Source organism: Leptonychotes weddellii, chromosome 2, assembly GCF_054177405.1.
Source record: "Leptonychotes weddellii isolate Sample4059 chromosome 2, ASM5417740v2, whole genome shotgun sequence".
Lineage (NCBI taxonomy): Eukaryota > Metazoa > Chordata > Mammalia > Carnivora > Phocidae > Leptonychotes > Leptonychotes weddellii.
The window spans coordinates 39560097-39578292 of record NC_138370.1 but is presented as its reverse complement, the minus strand read 5'-3'; the positions used below and the strand labels follow the sequence as shown (position 1 = coordinate 39578292).

The following is an 18196-nucleotide window of genomic DNA, read 5'->3' as shown; positions in this document are numbered from 1 at the left end:
ATGGTAGCTCTATTTTCAACTTTTTGAGGAACCTCCATACAGTTTTCCAGAGTGGCTGCACCAGCTTGCATTCCCACCAACAGTGTAGGAGGGTTCCCCTTTCTCCGCATCCCCGCCAACATCTGTCGTTTCCTGACTTGTTAATTTTAGCCATTCTGACTGGTGTGAGGTAGTATCTCATTGAGGTTTTGATTTGGATTTGAAAATGGGCCATTTTGAAAGGTGGCGGGGAAGTAGGGGCAGTTCAGGGGAGGGTGGCAGAAGCATGCCTAGTGAAAGGTGAGGGAGCTGAGTTACTACGTCCCAGGTGTTTACCCAAACACTTTGCAAGGGTAACTAATCCTCACTACTGGCCTAAAGGATCATGTTACAAACTGAAGGTCCTAATTTTTACACTAAATACTAAGCAAGCAAATAATAATAATAATAATGCAGAAGCCTTGGCATCATGTGGAAATAACTTGGTAGGGATGCCCCAATGAGCTGCCCACATAAAAGACTGAAATTATCTGCTGCCAAAGAAATTAACTTGCTGGTCTATTTAAAAATGTCCAAAGGAGGAGAGTCTCCTCTGTCCCTTGGGTAATGTTTTCAAAATTTAGCTTGGTGACTTGACTCAGAAAATGTTTTCCAAGACTTAATTCAACTTCTTAGGTTACACATTTGACTTCCAGCCTTTTTTCCCCTGTAGTGTTGATAGGCAAATGGCTTTGAATCTTCCTCATCCACTCAGGGCAATCTCTGACATTCTTTTTGTAGAGGGCTGCAGCTCTTTGGGCCCTGTCGTCTTTGGAGCAGATGGGTTCTTGAGACGGCCTGTTTTCCGATATCTGATAGACTTGTTTGCCTTCTTCCACACACTCCAAAATAGCCACCGAATTTTCAGAGAATGTGGGCCCTGATAGGAATTATAGACATTTTCATTTGATTGCTTGTTTTGTTTTGTGACATGAAGAATGATTTCACTCTCATTTCCAGAGTGTAAGATGAAGGACGTGACATGATCCCCCATGTGGATCAATGAGGCCGTAGTTCCCCAAGCAGTGTGTCCTATCTTTTCCTTCAAAAGAAGTGTGGCCAAGCTCCCACCAGAGCAATGCTCTCCTACGAATCAGACAAAGCAGACTTCCCCTCCTAGCTCTTCCACTTATTAGCTGTTTGACCTTGGACAAGGAAGCTAACCTGTCTGAGTCTTGTTTATTTCCTCCATAAAATGGAGACATTGATTCTCCTACTCTCAGAGGTGGGTGGATTAAACAAAATTACACATGGTACATAATATGAGGTCAATGAAGGTGGGGTATTTCTTTGTTGTTATTATAATCATCATCATAATTAGTCTTTTAGCCATTGGGAGTTAGAGACGTTGAGTGTAGCTGTAAGTAAGAAAATATAGTGTTCAAAATTTTCTATAAACTTACATTTTTTGGATCTGAGATGGCCTTTCATTGACATAGTCCAAGTGAATAAGCTTTAATGGTCATAAAACTCTTCCATAGGAATGTCTGTGGAGATTAAAGACTCTGTGCTTACTCTGTTCATGTATTTATATTTACATTTTAAGGGATTGTTTAAATAAATGGATTACATAGAAAATCAGCTTATAAAAATGAGTATTTGATTGAAGCCTAAGAAAGCCAGTCAGTCAAAAATTTTTTAAATTATCTCCCCTTTCCATGGATCTTCTTGAACTTTGTGCTGGCCATCATCTTACCAAGCAGATTCCAAGTACAAAACATTCCCAGATGCCCCATTGTCAAGTTTTTAAGGTGTAGCAAGAACCAATGGGGAGTTTGAACTCCCAGAGTCTCTTAATTTTTGTGGACTTCAATGAGAGTCTTCACAAAGCCCTTAAAGCTTTGGGCCCTTTCTTACTTGGGCTGACATCTAAACAATCAATAGGGCATGTCATCTTCAAGCCAAGCATGGGGCCCACTGCTGCCCTTCACCTTACTTTGGCTGCCTGGATTTGGATTCTCTTAGAGGCTTTTGGGAGAGGAAAATGTATTCTTTCTGTTGTAGGAAGGTTCAAAGAGGATATCACAGTTAAGACCTAGATTAAAGCTGAAACATTATCATCATGTTTTTTACTGGTCTCAAGTAGAAACCCAGCACATAGGGGTTTTCCTACCTTATAAAACAGAGTGAGCTGCCATGTTGGCCATCCCGAATGAGAAAATGGCCCCAGAGGTGTATCCATCCTGCATGAGACCCCTCACTCTGCCTAGTCCCCCATAGGATAAAGCTTGACAGGGCCCTGGGAGACGAGAGACAGCTGCCCATTTCTTTCAAATATGATTTTATGATCCAGCCTATCCCGGATAGTTTTTAGAGATGATAATTTGATCATTCTTAGAAATGGTATTATGAGTGTTTTAAGGCAAGGGAGTTATCCTTTTTTCAGAAGCACACACAAACAGTGGAAGCCAATTATATTTTAATTTATTGGACTCTAGAAAAGGAGGGTTAGTAGTTAATCCAGATAAAATGTGTCTTCCTCAAAAATCAATGGACTTAGGCCTTTAAACACTGACATGGTTTGTGAGGCTATATTGAGTCTACATATGGCTCGGACTTCCGGGAGCCAGCCTGCTCATATGGCCATCACAGCAGAGAGAGAGAGAACCAGATATAGCAGCCCCTGCTCTTGGCTTTTGGAGAGTACGGGGGTGTTCTCATCTTCATGGTGTGTAACATGTGACCATGGCATTGCAGAAATTATTCCTAGGGTAGGCAGAATTAGATTTTTTTAAGGGAATAAGTTTCAAAGTGAAAGGTATTTTACATATTATTTGGCATAGAGTAAGGTTCTGCTTAATGGTAGCTGTTACTAGTGCTAAGTTCACATTCTTTTGATACACATCCCTGTCTAATCTTTTTCTTGAAAAAAGCTTTCATTGTCTTCCCACAGTGCTTTCCTCAACACTTTTTGTATTGCAATTTTTTAGAAGGCACTATATCTTGGTTTTCAAATGAGAGATGAATTGAATGACCTCTACCACAAATCTGGACAAAATTATGTTGGGTTTTGTACTCGTCAGATCATTGGTTATAATTCTGGAATCTGGCATGAATACTAAGTATTTGCCCTTCCTTTGATTTAGAGACAATCCCTCTCCACGTCCCCCACCTCTGGACCTTGACTTTGCACCCTATTTGTGCAACTAGTTTGAATCTCAGTTTCTGTTTGGGAAGGGCTCAGGACACATCTAGACCCATCTAGGAACTATCATTCTACTCTTGAACAGTGCTGTGTGTTCCAATATTCCAGAGATTGGTAGAGAAAGAGATTTCTGTGTGGCTGGGCAGTCCCCTGTAATTTTAGACCCATATTCAGGGGTCTCCAGATTCCTCTCAGAATCTGAAACAGCATATTTTGAATGGTTTGGTTGTGTGTTCCATGAGGGCAAAGATTTGGTCCATCTTATTTGCCATGGTGTCTGAACCTTCATGGAGGATACTGTATACTTCATAATTGCTCAAATGGGTAAATAAATGAATTCAGCAAGTATTTTCATTAGTAGGCATTTACTTCCATGCAACTATCTTTGACCTAGTGTTTTCCTCTTGGGATGCTATAGTCCTCTCACTCTTCAAGAAACCAGAATCCTTCATGTTGTTTTTTCCCTTTCCTCCCTCTCTCCCTCCCTCCTTCTCACCCTCCATCTTCTCTTCTCTTCTCTTCCCTTCTTTTCTCTTCTCTTCTCTTCTCTTTCCTTCCCCTCCCCTCCCCTTCCCTTCACTCCCCTCCCCTCCCTTCCCCTCTTCTCTTCTCTATTTCTTTTCTTTCTTTCTTTCTTTCTTTTCTTTTCTTTTCTTTCTTCTTTCAGACCATTTTCTGAATTTTTAAAAACAGCTATATTGAGATATAATTTACATACTATAAAGGTCACTTATTTAGTGTGTACAGTTCAGTGGCTTTTAATATATTCACAGAGTTGTGCAACTGTCATCACAATCTAATTGGTTCAGGAAGCAGAGACTGCCAGATGGAGCTTGCTGTGAGAAAGACCCAGGTTCAAATCCTTATTTCTGCTACTTACAATCTGTGTGATCTTGGGCAAATTTCTTCAATTTTTGGTAACTTTGTTTTTTCTAGCTGTGAAATGATTCATCAGTCGTACCATTGTTGTAAGAAAAAAAATGACGCATTGTATATGAAGCACCTATACCTAGCCTCAGGGTAAGGCACAGAGTAGACACTTGGCAAACTTTCTTTCCCTTCCCTCTGTGACCCCTGTACCCTTCAGCTGCTGGACCAACACAAGATAGTGAGCAGGGACAGAGATGTCTCTGATAGGTGATATTCCTGAGCCACCTTCTCCTGCCTCAGAAGCATGTGGAAGGAAGCCTAAGACAATGGTTGTTCAACAATTTGCCTGTCAAGCCTGGGGGACTGCCTGCTCTGACCAAGGCATCACCCAAGATGCCCCACTGTCCACCAATCAGCTGTCCCTGCTTATTTTTTCCCCACTATCTTTGACGTCTCTCTCAGAAAACCCTGCATACACCCCACTTGGACTGCAGTAAATCATGATCTTTTTGTCTTCAGTGGTTTCTTCCATCAGTGTAGCCATTTCTGGAGGGCTCTCAACTCTACATACTTTTCTTCGTCATCATAGAATATTAATATTGGAAGAACCCTAGAGATAAGCCAGTTAAACCCAGTTGAATAAACTGAGGCCCAGAGAAGTGAGCGAACTTGGTTACATAGTTGGCGCAGGTCAAGACTAGAATACTGTCAGCATGTCATAAATATCTGTGGAGTGAAGAAATGCCATTTGGTGCATTACATCATCTCAGCTGACCTAGGATCCAGGTTGCAATGTGCTGGCTTGAGTTCACATTTTGATCCCACCTCTCTATTCCTCTGCATCTAGAGAATAAGGATAATCCTGTTGGTGGTGGTGTTCACTCCTAAGGAATGAGATCAGAAGCCTTGCAAAGTGTACTGCACTAAGTGGTTATAATATTTATGTGGTCAACATTGTTTGGAGAAAGTGGAAATAACAACTTCCATCCTGATGAGAATCTGCACATTTGGTCTGAATCTCGCAATTCATTTGGGTTTCCCGTTTCTGAGTGCAGAGCGCTGACATTTTCCAGGCAGCTCTGGCTTCGGAGGGATCCAGACCCAGGGGATTTGTTCCCTGCAAGTCACCCTGTGGTTAATGGATGGTATAGTTAGTAAAGGGTTCTGTATCAAGCCCCTGAGCATGGTAGGTGGAGGGGGGGTGGAAGGGAGAGAAGTAGAAGACAGCAGTAAAAGCAAGAGAAAAAATTGGAGATAGCAGTAAACCCCCAGGATTCCTTTAAATTAATTTTTAAGTTCACATATAAAATATCCAGGCCATAATTTTTGGAGCTAGCTATTTAGAAAGTTATGCCTTCCTTTAGAAAGCAGTATACAATGTAAGAGAATTTTTTCTCTCTCTCTCTCCCCACATATCCCCCCACCCCACTCTGTTCCCCTTTGTGAACAGAAGGTTATATCCTTAGTATGCAGGGACTAGGCAGGTTACAGACTCAGATCCCAGGCCAGGGAAAGAGTCAAAACTTTCCACCCAAAGAACTGATGAGCGTCCTAATTGAAACTGAATCGAGCCTTTCAGCAGGCCCCTTGTTTCCCTAAATCAATTTGATTTCATGTAAACATGTATTTCTTCTGCACTTTTCCACCTACCACACCATGCATATAACAATGCCTTCGCGAACATTAATGTTTTTGCCAGATACATTTTAGAGAAAGGGTTGGGTAGGTAAGGGAAAGTATCACCCACCGGGAGTGCGTTCTAAGGACCTCAGTCCAAGCAAAACTTTCCTCAAATCAAGGACTTGGTAAGAAAAAGCACTCACTTTGGTTTTAGGAGGGGAAAAGGTGTAAATCACGCTTGGGGGTGCTGGAGGATAGATGTGGTGTGGGAGGGGGAGCTATTGTTTGGAAGGAGACTCGAGTGAGAAAAAAGCAAGTTTTAAGCATATCCTGAGAGCATCTTCATGAGTTGTGAGTGGCTGTAGCTGCCTCTTCTGTGAATGTACAAGGGCAAGAATATTTTCCCTTACAAAAATAAAATGTTTGCGTTCTGATCAACCTCTGATTGCTACCGGCAGGCAGACGTTTCACTGCACGTTAGGAAGCGAAGGCAGGTTGTGAATTTGAACGCTGCATAAAGCAGTGCGGAGCAAAAGGGAAAAAAAAAAACAACAAAAAAAAACCCAGCGTGGAGCGTTTCTCTGCCCCGTCACTCCGGAGGTAGCTCGGGGAGCTGGGTGAAGATCCTGATACCTTCATTGCACGGGAAGTCCTGCCTAACCTCCTGGCCCAGCCAAGATGAAAAGAGAGAAGTGAAAAGCAGATGTTATAACATCATGAAAAAAATTTTAGCTGTTATTTCCAAATTCACAATTCACAGCCCACCTTTATTCGTAGATAGGGGTCAGGAGCACTTGGCCAAATATTTTTAGCAAATCTAGAGTAAAACAGCCTCAAATACAGAAACCATTTTGAAGAACACAGTTCCCATTCTCTCTTCCTTGATTGCTTACTGTTTATCTTTCCATCAGATTTTTTTTTTCTTTAAGTGCTAAATACAATTAACTGGAGCGCTCTCCAATTCTTTTGTGTGATTCTTAAAAAAATAAAAATAAACAGAAGGTCACCATGAGAGCATCTTACCAGCCGTTGCTTTAAAATAGAATTTTTGGAAGCATTGTTGATTTCTACTTATTTTTGTTGGTAAATCCTGGAGAAAAAATGTATATCTTTTCCTTTAAAGTTCTAATTCAAGGCATGGATGTGAGAGTTCTGGAGGGACTTTGGGACTGCGGTAAAATTTCGTTGTCATAGTAACAGAAAGGGAAATAGGCCTAGCTCACCTGGGACTTTAACACTGCAAAAGCTGGATTTTTTTTTTTTTTTTAAGGAAAAGGACTCTGCAAGTGAGTTAAATGAAAAACTTATTGTGGTTTGAAACAAAATCCCAAACATTAAAATAGGTGAATGGCTGAAAAGGCCACCTCTGCCATTTTTCCGGTTTGATGTAGTTGTCTGATTAAAGATGCCCAATTTTAAAATTGCACAAATAGTTTATTTCAGAGACGGCTGGCTTAAAAATATGCCTTATGATGAATGATAACCTCAAACCATGATTCGGTGCCTTTGTATTTTCCCGGATAATGTACAGAAGGTCTGAGAGGACGTTCACAACTTGTTATTAGTCATAAAAACCCCAGTGTATACCTGCACAGGCTGACCTGCCTTTGGATGGCAACGTACTGTTTTCTGATTTTATATATATTGGTTAAAAAGACCAGGGGCCCTTTGTGTGTGAGGGTACACGTGTGAGGTGTGTGAGCACGGAGGTGCGTGTGGCCAGCGGAAAGCCACATGCTTGAGAAACCCTGGGATTCTGGGTGAAGTCTTGCCATTATTTACCCTAGAGCAAGACATTTTTACAGGGCAGGAGTCACTGCTGCTTTGGAAGTCTGATTTTTGGGAGACAGAGTGTCCTTGCAACTCGGGGGTGGGTATACAAACCAGAGCCCAGCTTGTGACCCGCTTCACAATCCTCAAATCGCAAACATCCGAATTTGCAAATTGCAAAGGGTCAGCAGTGTTCCTTCCCAGGCAGGGCCGGCTGAAATTCCCCAGATGGGAAACACAATCCCTTTCTAATCAAATCTAATATAATGCAGATCTATTTTCTCTTAAAAAATGTTTACTACAAAATGTAACACATTGCTTTCTCTTCACAGATTTTTTCTAAAATTTTTCCTCAAGTGCAATCAGAATTGTTTGAAAACAGCGGGAAACCCGAGGGACATGAGAAGGTTTCAGGTAAGGGGCCTGCAGTTCTTCCCTGTTAAGTGAGTCTTTCTGTTTTCTCTCTCTTTAGCACTTTCTTTCTTTTTTCCTTTCTTTTCTTAGAAAACATTATTCATGGACGCTGCTAACAATAAAGATGACTCTAAATGATATCCCTCATCTGATAGTATTGAGGGCTTCTGCATTTTGTAGTGTTTAGGCCTCTTGCCTCTGTTGCCAAGGCCCGAGGGGAGGGGCACCAACCCAGGCTGGAGATTTGATTTTCAGCCCGCAGGCTGCCCTTCACACACACAGCTGCCCACAGCAGGAACCGTGTTCTTGATATTCAGCCACCTTGGGATTTTTCAAAGCAGCTTCTCTGTGCTTTCTGCAAGCAATAGCCTCTTCCCTTCCTTTGCCACCGATTAACCATGCAGTGGTGTCTCTCGGAGTCTCTGGGAAAGCAGCAGCCCAAACAGCCGTGGTTACTTTAAGATCGCAGCATGACAACAAGACCCACGGGACAGTGACCCAGCTGCCGGGCAGTTAAATCTGCCACTGGTTTCATCACCCTTGCCACTGATGTACTGAGGATACGAGCTAATAAAAACACAGAGAGAGGCAAAGTGTGTCAGGTTGGAGATGAGAGGAAGCGCAGTCCCCCTTGGCTCCCTTCCTTAATCTTTGAAGGACCCATATTTAATCCGCCAAAAGGCTTTCCTGCCATTCATACACCCCGCCTAAATACAGAGCGCTCCCTTCCCCGTAGAAACATGGAAAACATGTTAAACAATAGCATTCAGGCTTGAGACTTAAAAAAAAAAAAAAAAAGTCTGGCAGCCATGGGAGGGATGGGGATGATTAGACTCGTGTTTTGGGTGGGAACAGTGAGGTTCTGGGGGTTTCGTAACTCGCCTCGAATCGCAGGAAGGATGCGGTGGAACCAGGAACCAGGAGGGTCTGTCTGGTCAAACCCCTTCCACCAGACCACGAGTTTGCACCGTGGACAGCTGCTAAGTGGATGCCTTGCTGTTGACTTTTTGAAATTCTTCGTAATTTCAGAGACCGGGGTCACACATACTCATTGGGCACAGGACTGCCCAAGTAACGGGGCTGCTCCTGCCAGCCACCCGGAGAGCTTCTGGGGCTTAGGGACAGAGTACTTCAGGAGTTCACGGAGGGGGGGAGGTGGGTGCACACAAGGTGAGAAAACTACTTTGCAAAAAAAAAACACAAAACATTCTTGTCTTCTCCCCCCTCCCCCCCCCATCATGGTCATCAAACAGTCTTGCTGGCACTGGGACATTTTTGGTTAGTTATTTAACATGATTACCAGCCTCTCTTAAAAAAGTCAAACCCCTCCTCTCTGTCATACAGTTTCCCCTGCTGTATGGTGTGAAGACAAGCAGAAATAAAATGAGCTTTCTTGGGAATGACGCAGGATCATTGTGCGGGGTGGAAGTTGATGGTGTTTTGTGTTCCAAATGCAAACGTAAATAATTTCAGTCCAAAAAAGTACGAGATTCAAAAGGATTCCAGAATAACCTTGATGGCCAAAGCTTGGCTTTCACTTCCCGAAGAAACAGAGGTAGGAAGAGGGGTTGGCGGTTCGGATTCCTATCCCCCTATTCTCTACCTTCACTTCCAAAGAGTTTTAAATTTGAGAATGCTCTCATCAATTTCAAGAGGCTTTTAACAGAATGTCGTGTCATTTTATTTTTCTCAGATTTTGGAAATGTACTCACTAAGCACACGCATGCTTGTATTTCCTCTACTTCCATTATTTACTAAGTGACGATTTCAGTGTGCCTGAGCTTTTAACAGGGTTAGAATAAATATTGCTGATCTCAAAATGATGGGAGGTTCTCACCCAATGTGAAAATATTTGACTTCTGCAAAGAACGTGAAATATTTTTTTTTAAGTCTATGGGTTCTAATTGTCTTATTTTGGGGGTAGAGCTAAAATTAATTGGCAATTTGGGGGGTATTTTTTGTTGAGATAAATTCATATAACACATCTTTCATCATTTTAACCATTTTAAATTGTGCAACTCAGTGGCCTTTAGTATATTAACAATGTTATGCAACCATCACCACTATACAATTCCAGAACATTTTCATCATCCCCAGATGAAACCCCATACCTCCCAATTCTCTTTTCTCCCCACCCACTGACAACCACGAATCCACTTTTCGTCCCTATGATTTTTCTACTGGGGACATTTCATGTAATTGGAATCATACAACATGGAGCTCTTTGTGTCTGATTTCTTTCACTTAGCATCATGTTTTCAGGTTCATCCATGTTGTAGCAGGTGTGAGCACTTCATTCCTTTTTATGGCTGAATAATATTCCATTGTAAAAATGTACCACATTTTGTTTATCTATACATCAGTTGATGGACACTTGGGTTGTTTCTACTTTTAGGCTTTTATAAATAATGCTGCTACGAACATTTGTGTACAAGTTTTTTGGTGTGTGAACATATGTTTTCAATTCTCTTGTGTATATGTCTAAGAGTAGAATTTCTGAGTCATATGTTAGCTCTATCTTTAGCTTTTTGAGGACCTGCCAAACTGTTTTCTACAGTGGCTGCATCATTTTATATCCCCACCAGTAATATACGAAGGTTCCAGTTTCCCCATATCTTTGCCAGCACTTGTTATTTTCTGTTTTTTTTTTTGTTTTTTGTTTTTGTTTTAAGTTCTAGCCATCCTAGGAGTGTGAAGTGGTATCTCATTGTGGTTTTGATTTGTCTTTCCTTCATGATGTGGAACATTTTTTTAATGTGCTTACAGGCCATTTATTTGTATATCTTCTTTGGAAAAATGTTTATTTGAATCCTTTGTCCACTTTTAAATTGGGTTATGTGTCATTTTATTGTTGAGTTGTAAGAGTTTTTTTTATATATATTTGGGATACCAGGCCCTTCCTTATTAGATAAGTGATTTGCAAATATTTTTTTCCTATTCCATATCTGTCATCTCACTTTCTTGATAGTGCCCTTTGATGTACAAAATAATTGATAATTTTTATACTGTGCTCAGATTCTATTAAGAGTATAACCTTCAATGAACGCTCTCTACCTGGAGAAGGCTACTATGGAGAAAGCCTTGACTATGTGCTATAATGGTCAAGTGAGAGACTTGGATAAAGTTCAAAATATGAAACCAAACCAGAGATTGTAGGTAATCATGCGGGGGTCAGGGGGATCTGAAGGAATGGTAACTTAGGAATTTCTGAACTACATTTCTTATTCAGAATGACAAAGGTAATACTTTTAAACCATATAGATAGTTACTTCGTTCCTCCATTTTGTTATGATTAAACATATTTAATCTGAAGCATTCTTTTGTAAAGATTTGCTCTGAACAGAATAGAAATATGAAATTTTTCTTACCAAATCATGAATCCAGCCATACTCCTTCTTCTCTCCCACCTCTCTTCTTTCCCCTGTCCCCAAAACAGTCATGGAACTTGGATTCTTTTTCCCAAAATGACCAAATGAGAACAATATCATTACATCAAATTTTTTTTCTAGCCTGAAACAAACCTCTCTTTAATTCAGTTCAAGTTCCAAGTATCTCAGACATATATAAATACATATGCCTATTTATCAAAACACAATAGGTTTTAATCCTTTTTCGGCTCAGATCCTTTTGAGAATTTGGTAAAAGGTATAGATTCTTTTGCCACAAAAACCTACATTTAAACCAAGTTTTGCTTAAAATGTCAGGGGTTCCCACATCTCTTAGGGTCCCATGGTCCCCTGACCTAAAGAAATGAAATTCATCTACCGAATGGGCATCCTCCATGTAATTTAACCCTTACAAAAAGGACCTGTCCCCTTGGGAGTTCCTTGATAATCTTCCCACTTCCTTATAAATGCCATCTGTTCCAGGTGACTCCTGGATCCATATCCTCAGACCTCACCCTTCTCTGGAGCTGCAGAAATCCCACTCTACCTTCTTCCTGGGCCTCTTCCCTTGGCTTACTAATGAGCACATGTTCACAACAGAATTTGATACTTACTCTCTGGATCTGTGCCTTCCTCATTTATTGGTGAAGCGTCACTTCCTCCTCCTAAGTATCTGCTAAATCTATCTCTTCTCCTGAACACAACTGCGGTAGATCCCTGCTTCTACTCCTTCCTTGTCTAGTCCTAAAACTCAGATTTTGAAAGGCATGGCTGATTAGTATCTTTGTACCAGGCACATCCCCTGATGTTTCCATATACCCACCACTCACTTGGCACACCTCACTGATTTCTATTATATGGAATATTACTTGAACCTTTCCACATGTTTGCCCCTCTACCTAAGAACCCTTCGCCCCTCTCCAATTTGTGACTTCTACTCGTGCTTCAAGACTATACCTGAATGGCACCTCCTTTGTGAGGCATTTTCTGACTCTCCCTGACAGACTCCTTGGCTCCTTCTTCTGTGCCATCATTACATTCTCTACACAGTGCTACTACACTCATTTGTCATATTCTCCTTATCTCCCCACTGGGAGCTAAGTCCCTCAAGGGCAGAGGATTGTATCTGTTTTGCTTGTTGATGTGTCTCTAGCACCTAGGATAGTTCTTGGCACACAGACTGTCCTCAATAATATCTGGTGGGTGGATGAATAAATGAATCGATCACATTGCCTTGCAATTATTGTTCATCTAAGAGACTGTGCTGCTTGAGGGTAACGGATATCTTTTTTTTTTAATTTTTGTATTTCTCCCCAATGCCTAGCATAATACCAGCCACTGTGCAGAGCTCAATAAATTGTTATTAAATAAATTTTTTAAGAGAGAGAAGGGAAAAAGGGAAGGAAGAAAGGGAAAAAAGAAAAGATTTCTGTGGTCCCCAAGTATCTAAATCCATGGGCCATACATGCAGAAAATCATTTCTGCCCTTCTTGAAATGGAACAATTGGGTGAAACACCCAGATTAACAGCTTAGTGAAGGAAAAGAAAGAAATTTATGTCTAGTTGAAGCTGTTAAGACATAATGAACCCTATTCTTTATTTCTCTACATTGTGGGTAGAGGGCAGGCAGTTGGAAAATCCAGAAGAAAATCAAGCTAAGACAAGGAGAAGTCAAACATGTTGTCATTTCCCACAATCAGATTCTAAAACACAGAAGTTGGTAACAATTATGGTGACGGTTGCCAACTCATTCTCAGAGATAGGCTGACTGGGTCTGCTCCAAGTCACAGTGAAAACATAGATGCACTCATTCATTTATTCATCCACCCACCAGATATTATTGAAGACAGTTTGTGTGCCAAGGACTATCCTAGGTGCTAGAGACACATCAACAAGCGAAACAGATACAACCCGCTGCCCTTGAGGGACTTACCTCCCAGTGGGGAGATAAGGAGAATATGACAAATGAGTGATTCACATAGCTTAGCTCTGCTTCTCTGTGGTCTTCAAGTGACCTGCCTGGATGCACAGGGCCCAGCACGGTGCCAGTTGGCTTTGTGCTGATTGCCAAACTCAGTGGTGTGGTCACGGCAGCTGAGGTAGAATCTAAGGGATACCAGCCATTATAATAATAGAAAGTATGGATGCTCTTCCCAATGGTTTTCAAAGTTGTCCACGGTATCAGCTATAACAGGACGCTAATGTCAGCAGATCACTAACTTAGTTGATATTGAGAACATTCAAGACCTGGTTGCCAGTTATTTCCCCTTGCCTCAAGAGGACTCTGTTTTAAATAGGCATGATCACTGTAGAGGCCTGGGGTATTTTCCATCGTATGGGTAAGCACCAACTTGCCCATTAGTCATTCTGGAGTTAGGAGCATGTGCCTTGACATATCTCTAACCCTAGAATAATTTTAAATGAACTCCTCCATTTATAAACTTGCAGCTTTCATGTAGTTAGGATAAAGATTCTTACAGCCATTTGCTGAACTTTTCTGAGTGGCTCTTGTGTGTCTCAGGTTCACCCCTAAATTATTCCATTTTAGATTAGGCCCACCACAATCATCATTTTTTATACACTTATTCTAGGGAGAGGACTGAGAAATATATCCAAACAGGTCTTGCCATCTGTTGCCTCAAGACATAAAAGGTCAAGATATATGGAGGGGCACATACATACATTTGCAATGAAAGAAAAGTTATCTCGGGAGCCAGATTGGGGAGGACATCAGTGCTGAGTTGAATTCTGTTTATGGGGATCTTCACACGACCTCAGGATGGGCCTGCCAGAAGGGGATCTTAAGGGGCCTTGGAAGGGGTGAGGGAAAGGGTTATGCCCTATGAGGACACACCTAGCAGGTCTGTCAGGCCTCCGAGGAAGAGAGAGCAATGCACGGTTGCGGGCAGAGGGGAATGGAAGATGCAAAGATCTGTCAGGATGAAGAAAAGAAGTGAGGCTGTGTGAGCACCAACCGGCATCACTCGGGTAGCTCGATAATGTGAGAGGCCGAGGGCCTGGATGCAGCCACTGCACAGGAACAATGGGGAAATTAACGTGGATGACAAAGACCCCCAGTCCTCACAGCTGGGCCTTAGCCACTAGTCTGTGTGACTGAATGATGCAGGAGCAAAGGGCAGGGCTACTCATGCCTTGGAACAGGGCCAAGATCCATCCAACAAACCATTATGATTCCTTAAACCCCTAGTTCTTATATAAAACTTTTTAATGGCACCACCATCTATTTTCCTTAAATCAAAAATGTTGAATGTTTCTCTCACACCCATTGAAGAGGGAAACAGAGTTTAAATTAACTCCAAATGGTAAAAATTTAATACAGCTCCAGTTGCCTGCAGGTTTCTTCAGTTCAAATCTTTCAATTCTAGAGCTACTCCAGCTGCTTTGTGATCTCATGCACCATTTGAAGGTTTCTGTGCTACTGAGCAGCAGTTTTAAAGTTCATAATGAAAATCACTTGACTTATGGCCTCTCTAATCAACAGGTGAGTCCATTATCTGGTGGTAAAACAAACCAGATATTCTGAGAAATAATAATTATCTATTTGGAGTCAGGAAAAAAACAAAAACAAAAAAACCCCTCTGAGGGTCTGAGTATATTTCCCTCAGTCCAGTGCTTTAAGCGTGGGGAAGGCTCTCTGTGGGTTACTTCAGGCTTTTCTCTTCTCACAGGATACCCTCCTGCCACCCCCACTCCATGCCTTTTGGCATCTCAAATGGGGACAAGAATCAGGGTGATAAAAATTTTTTTTTTTTAAAGATTTTATTTATTTATTTGAGACAGAGAGACAGAGAGCACATGACGGGGGAAGGGTCAAAGGGAGAAGCAGGCTCCCTGCCGAGCAGGGAGCCTGTTGCGGGACTCGATCCCGGGACTCCAGGATCATGACCTGAGCCGAAGGCAGTCGCTTAACCAACTGAGCCACCCAGGCGCCCTGGGTGATAAAAATTTTAACCAACCCACATAGGGAACATGTTTTGAGTTATTCATGGGAGAAAAGAGAGAGAAGGGATAGCAAGTTGCTGCCTGTGTAACTCTTGGGAAATGGCATGTCAGATTTCAGGTAGGGGGAAACAAAGCTTAAATGCTGAAACATTTTAGGAGACTCAAATTTGGGTGCCAAAACCTACCTCCAAACACATTCCAGAACAATCAGATGCAGAGCTTCCTGGAAAGCAAAGCTTTCTTAGTTTTGCAATAAGAGTACATAGCTGCTTGTGGGGACTACGTGCTCCTGCTTTTTGATGAATGACAGGTGATTCATGAGGTCCCTGGGGGGCAGAGTTTGGTGGAAGAGAATGGCCCAGCCAAGTCAAGAACTGCATCAAATATGTCAAGGCTCCCCTGTGGCTCTCAAAATGTTTGCGAGTAAAATACCGCCCTTGACTATAACCATCCCATTTGGCATATGTTCTAGATGGGAAAGGCAATGGGTTCAATGGAATAAAATGAGGTAGCAAAGATGTAGCCAGGGTCTATGACCTTTGAGATGGGAAAAATTTAGTTGTAAAGCAGGCTCCCTGATGACATGAAGGCTGGTTGAAAAAAATTGCCACTTGATTTTTTGTACGCATTCAACTGGTTTTTTAAAAACAAACTCTTAAAAGATGGCCATCCTAAGGCAAATTTGCAAAATATGCCAGCAGAAACGGTCTTCAGCATACTACTACACTTATGCCAATTCGATTTTATTTTTTAAGTGCCAGAAGAATGATTTCAGTGACCTTGAGTGGTGTAACAAAACTCTTTCAACTCTTCAAGGCCTCTCTCAAATCTCATTTCCTTGATGAAAATGGTGGTCACTGCCTTAATTTCAGGTTCATTTTTCTCACCTTTGGGCTCCTGGAGTATACGATGGCCACACATTTTAGTCCTCACTTATGCATGGCTATGTAGTCATCTTTTCTGATTATGTGTAGTGTTTGTTATGCTTCAGCTCCCTGGTCAGCTCCTTGAAGTCGTGACAATGTTTTCTGTAAGTCCCATTGCACGTAGCAGTAGCATGTCACTGTGAATGTCACAGGGAGTGTCAAAAACCACCTTTGACTGACCGAAACATAGGGCTGTCTTCTTTCTGAAGAAAGTGTCTTCTCGGGAGTTATGTCATCAATGCCACGGTCCCTCCTCCCTTGGTGTGAGCCGCCCCACAATGTCCCACATCTGTCTCAACAGCAATCAACTTTGTGTTCTCTGGTTCGGCACTTGATCCTTAACCGAACAGAAAATTTAGCCTTAGGGAATATGAAACAACTGTGATGGCTAAGAATTCTGGGAATTCCTTTAAAAAAAAAAAAAAAGATGACAAAATCCATACTTGTGGGGTAGGTGTTTAAAGGTAATTTTGGAGACCCCGGAGTCCAGTAACAAAGAAGAATCTAGGCTTTAAATCTGGTTTGAAAATACGATGTGTGCCAAGAATAAAGTGGTGGGGAGAAACAATTTGCAGTAGCCAACTGCTTGTTGTTAGCCTGGGTTGAATTAATGGAGGCTTAGACAGAATTGTTTCATCAGAGTCCCCTTGTCGAATGTGAAAATTAGCCAGTGTATAAAAACACCAATGGAGTATTTTTTCCTCATGATATGGACTCCAGACTTGGTTGCCCACCACAACCAGAAGTCTGTCTTGCTTTTCTCTGTCCGTTTAATGGTCTCTATGTCTCTTTCCTCCTACCACAGGTGGAAAATAAAATCCCACATAATAGTTACACTTTGGGAAAGCTGAAATAACATATATAGCAACTCAACAGTTATAAGGGAAAAGCACATCTTGAATTTAATTCCATTTCCAGATGTAAAATGTCATAAAGAATTTTTTTTCCATACTTGGCAAAATAACAGGAATTTTCGAGACCATTTTATTTAGCTTGGTGGATGCATGTTTGTGGGTAGGTATCAGAGAGTCTTCCACCTCGAGTATGCCCTAAATGCTACACATCCAGGCTTTACTGAGATTAAACTACCAAAGGCCCCACGTTCAGCTAGAAGGTACATGACCCTCATTGAAATGGAGGGGAAATATGTCCGACAAATGGTAGAATTTGGTGTGTTTTCAAAGCAAGAACTCTGATCCGTATGGAGAGGTTTCTAACCCAGTGTAATTATTCTCCCGTGACTACAGACACTAGGATTCTCATCTGTTTCAAAGAGCAGAGCACATTTTTCATTCTGACTTCTCTTTTTCCTTTACCCTTCTGTGTGAGACGTAAGGCCTTTGTAGGAACACCTGGGTGTGAGCTGAGAAAGGCTGGCTGGGGGTAGACTCCAAGCTGGTCATTCCTCTGACTTAACTCAACCAAACCAGACAGTTGTAGCTTGGACAAGGAGAGATGTTAAAAAAAAAAAAAAATTAAAAGTGTGATGTTCCAACAAAGCTGAAGACATTTCAGAGTGAGACATAAAAATGCCCCACAGGTGGGAATAAGTCAGGTTGGTAAGGGTTCCCATGCTGCATGCTATCATTCTGATACCAAAGGAGCCGTTCCTCTATCGGAAACCTGGTTGTACAGATTAACGGATGTGCCCACCTAAAGAGTAACTCCCACTGTGGCCTTGTATAGGCAGGAAAGAGCTCTTTACAACTCGGCTCCTGCTTTGTATAAATTATTAGAGTGAGGGACATGGGAGTACTTTTAGATAATGAGAAGAAAAAAAATAATTTGAGAAAGTCAATCCGTTTTCTTGACTACTTTTAGCAGATTGCTAACACAGTTGTAGATTTTGTTCTTAAAACTGTCTTGTATTTTTCAAGGGGAGCTACAGATTTTTATTCATGTAGCTAAAACTGCCATTTAATCGGATGATTCCCACCAGAACCTACACTGCCACTCTACAGTTGCTCTGTGTGTAAATTCACTAAAAATTTGGGATCACACAAAGCAAAAGAAGGAATTGCAAAAATTGAAAAACTGCTTCCGCTTAAAAAAAAAATGCAAGCAATTTCAATGGATCCTTACTT

The 18196-nt window shown here is 41.6% G+C and overlaps 1 protein-coding gene across 1 annotated transcript in view; it reads left to right on the top strand.

The window, feature by feature from the left end:
* EBF2 (EBF transcription factor 2) overlaps nt 1-18196 on the top strand; it is a 187581-nt gene that overhangs the window by 124405 nt on the left and 44980 nt on the right. The window contains exon 7 of the mRNA XM_081810370.1: nt 7756-7837. Within this exon, the coding sequence (XP_081666496.1) occupies nt 7756-7837 (82 nt within the window). The remainder of the gene's footprint in view (nt 1-7755; nt 7838-18196) is intronic.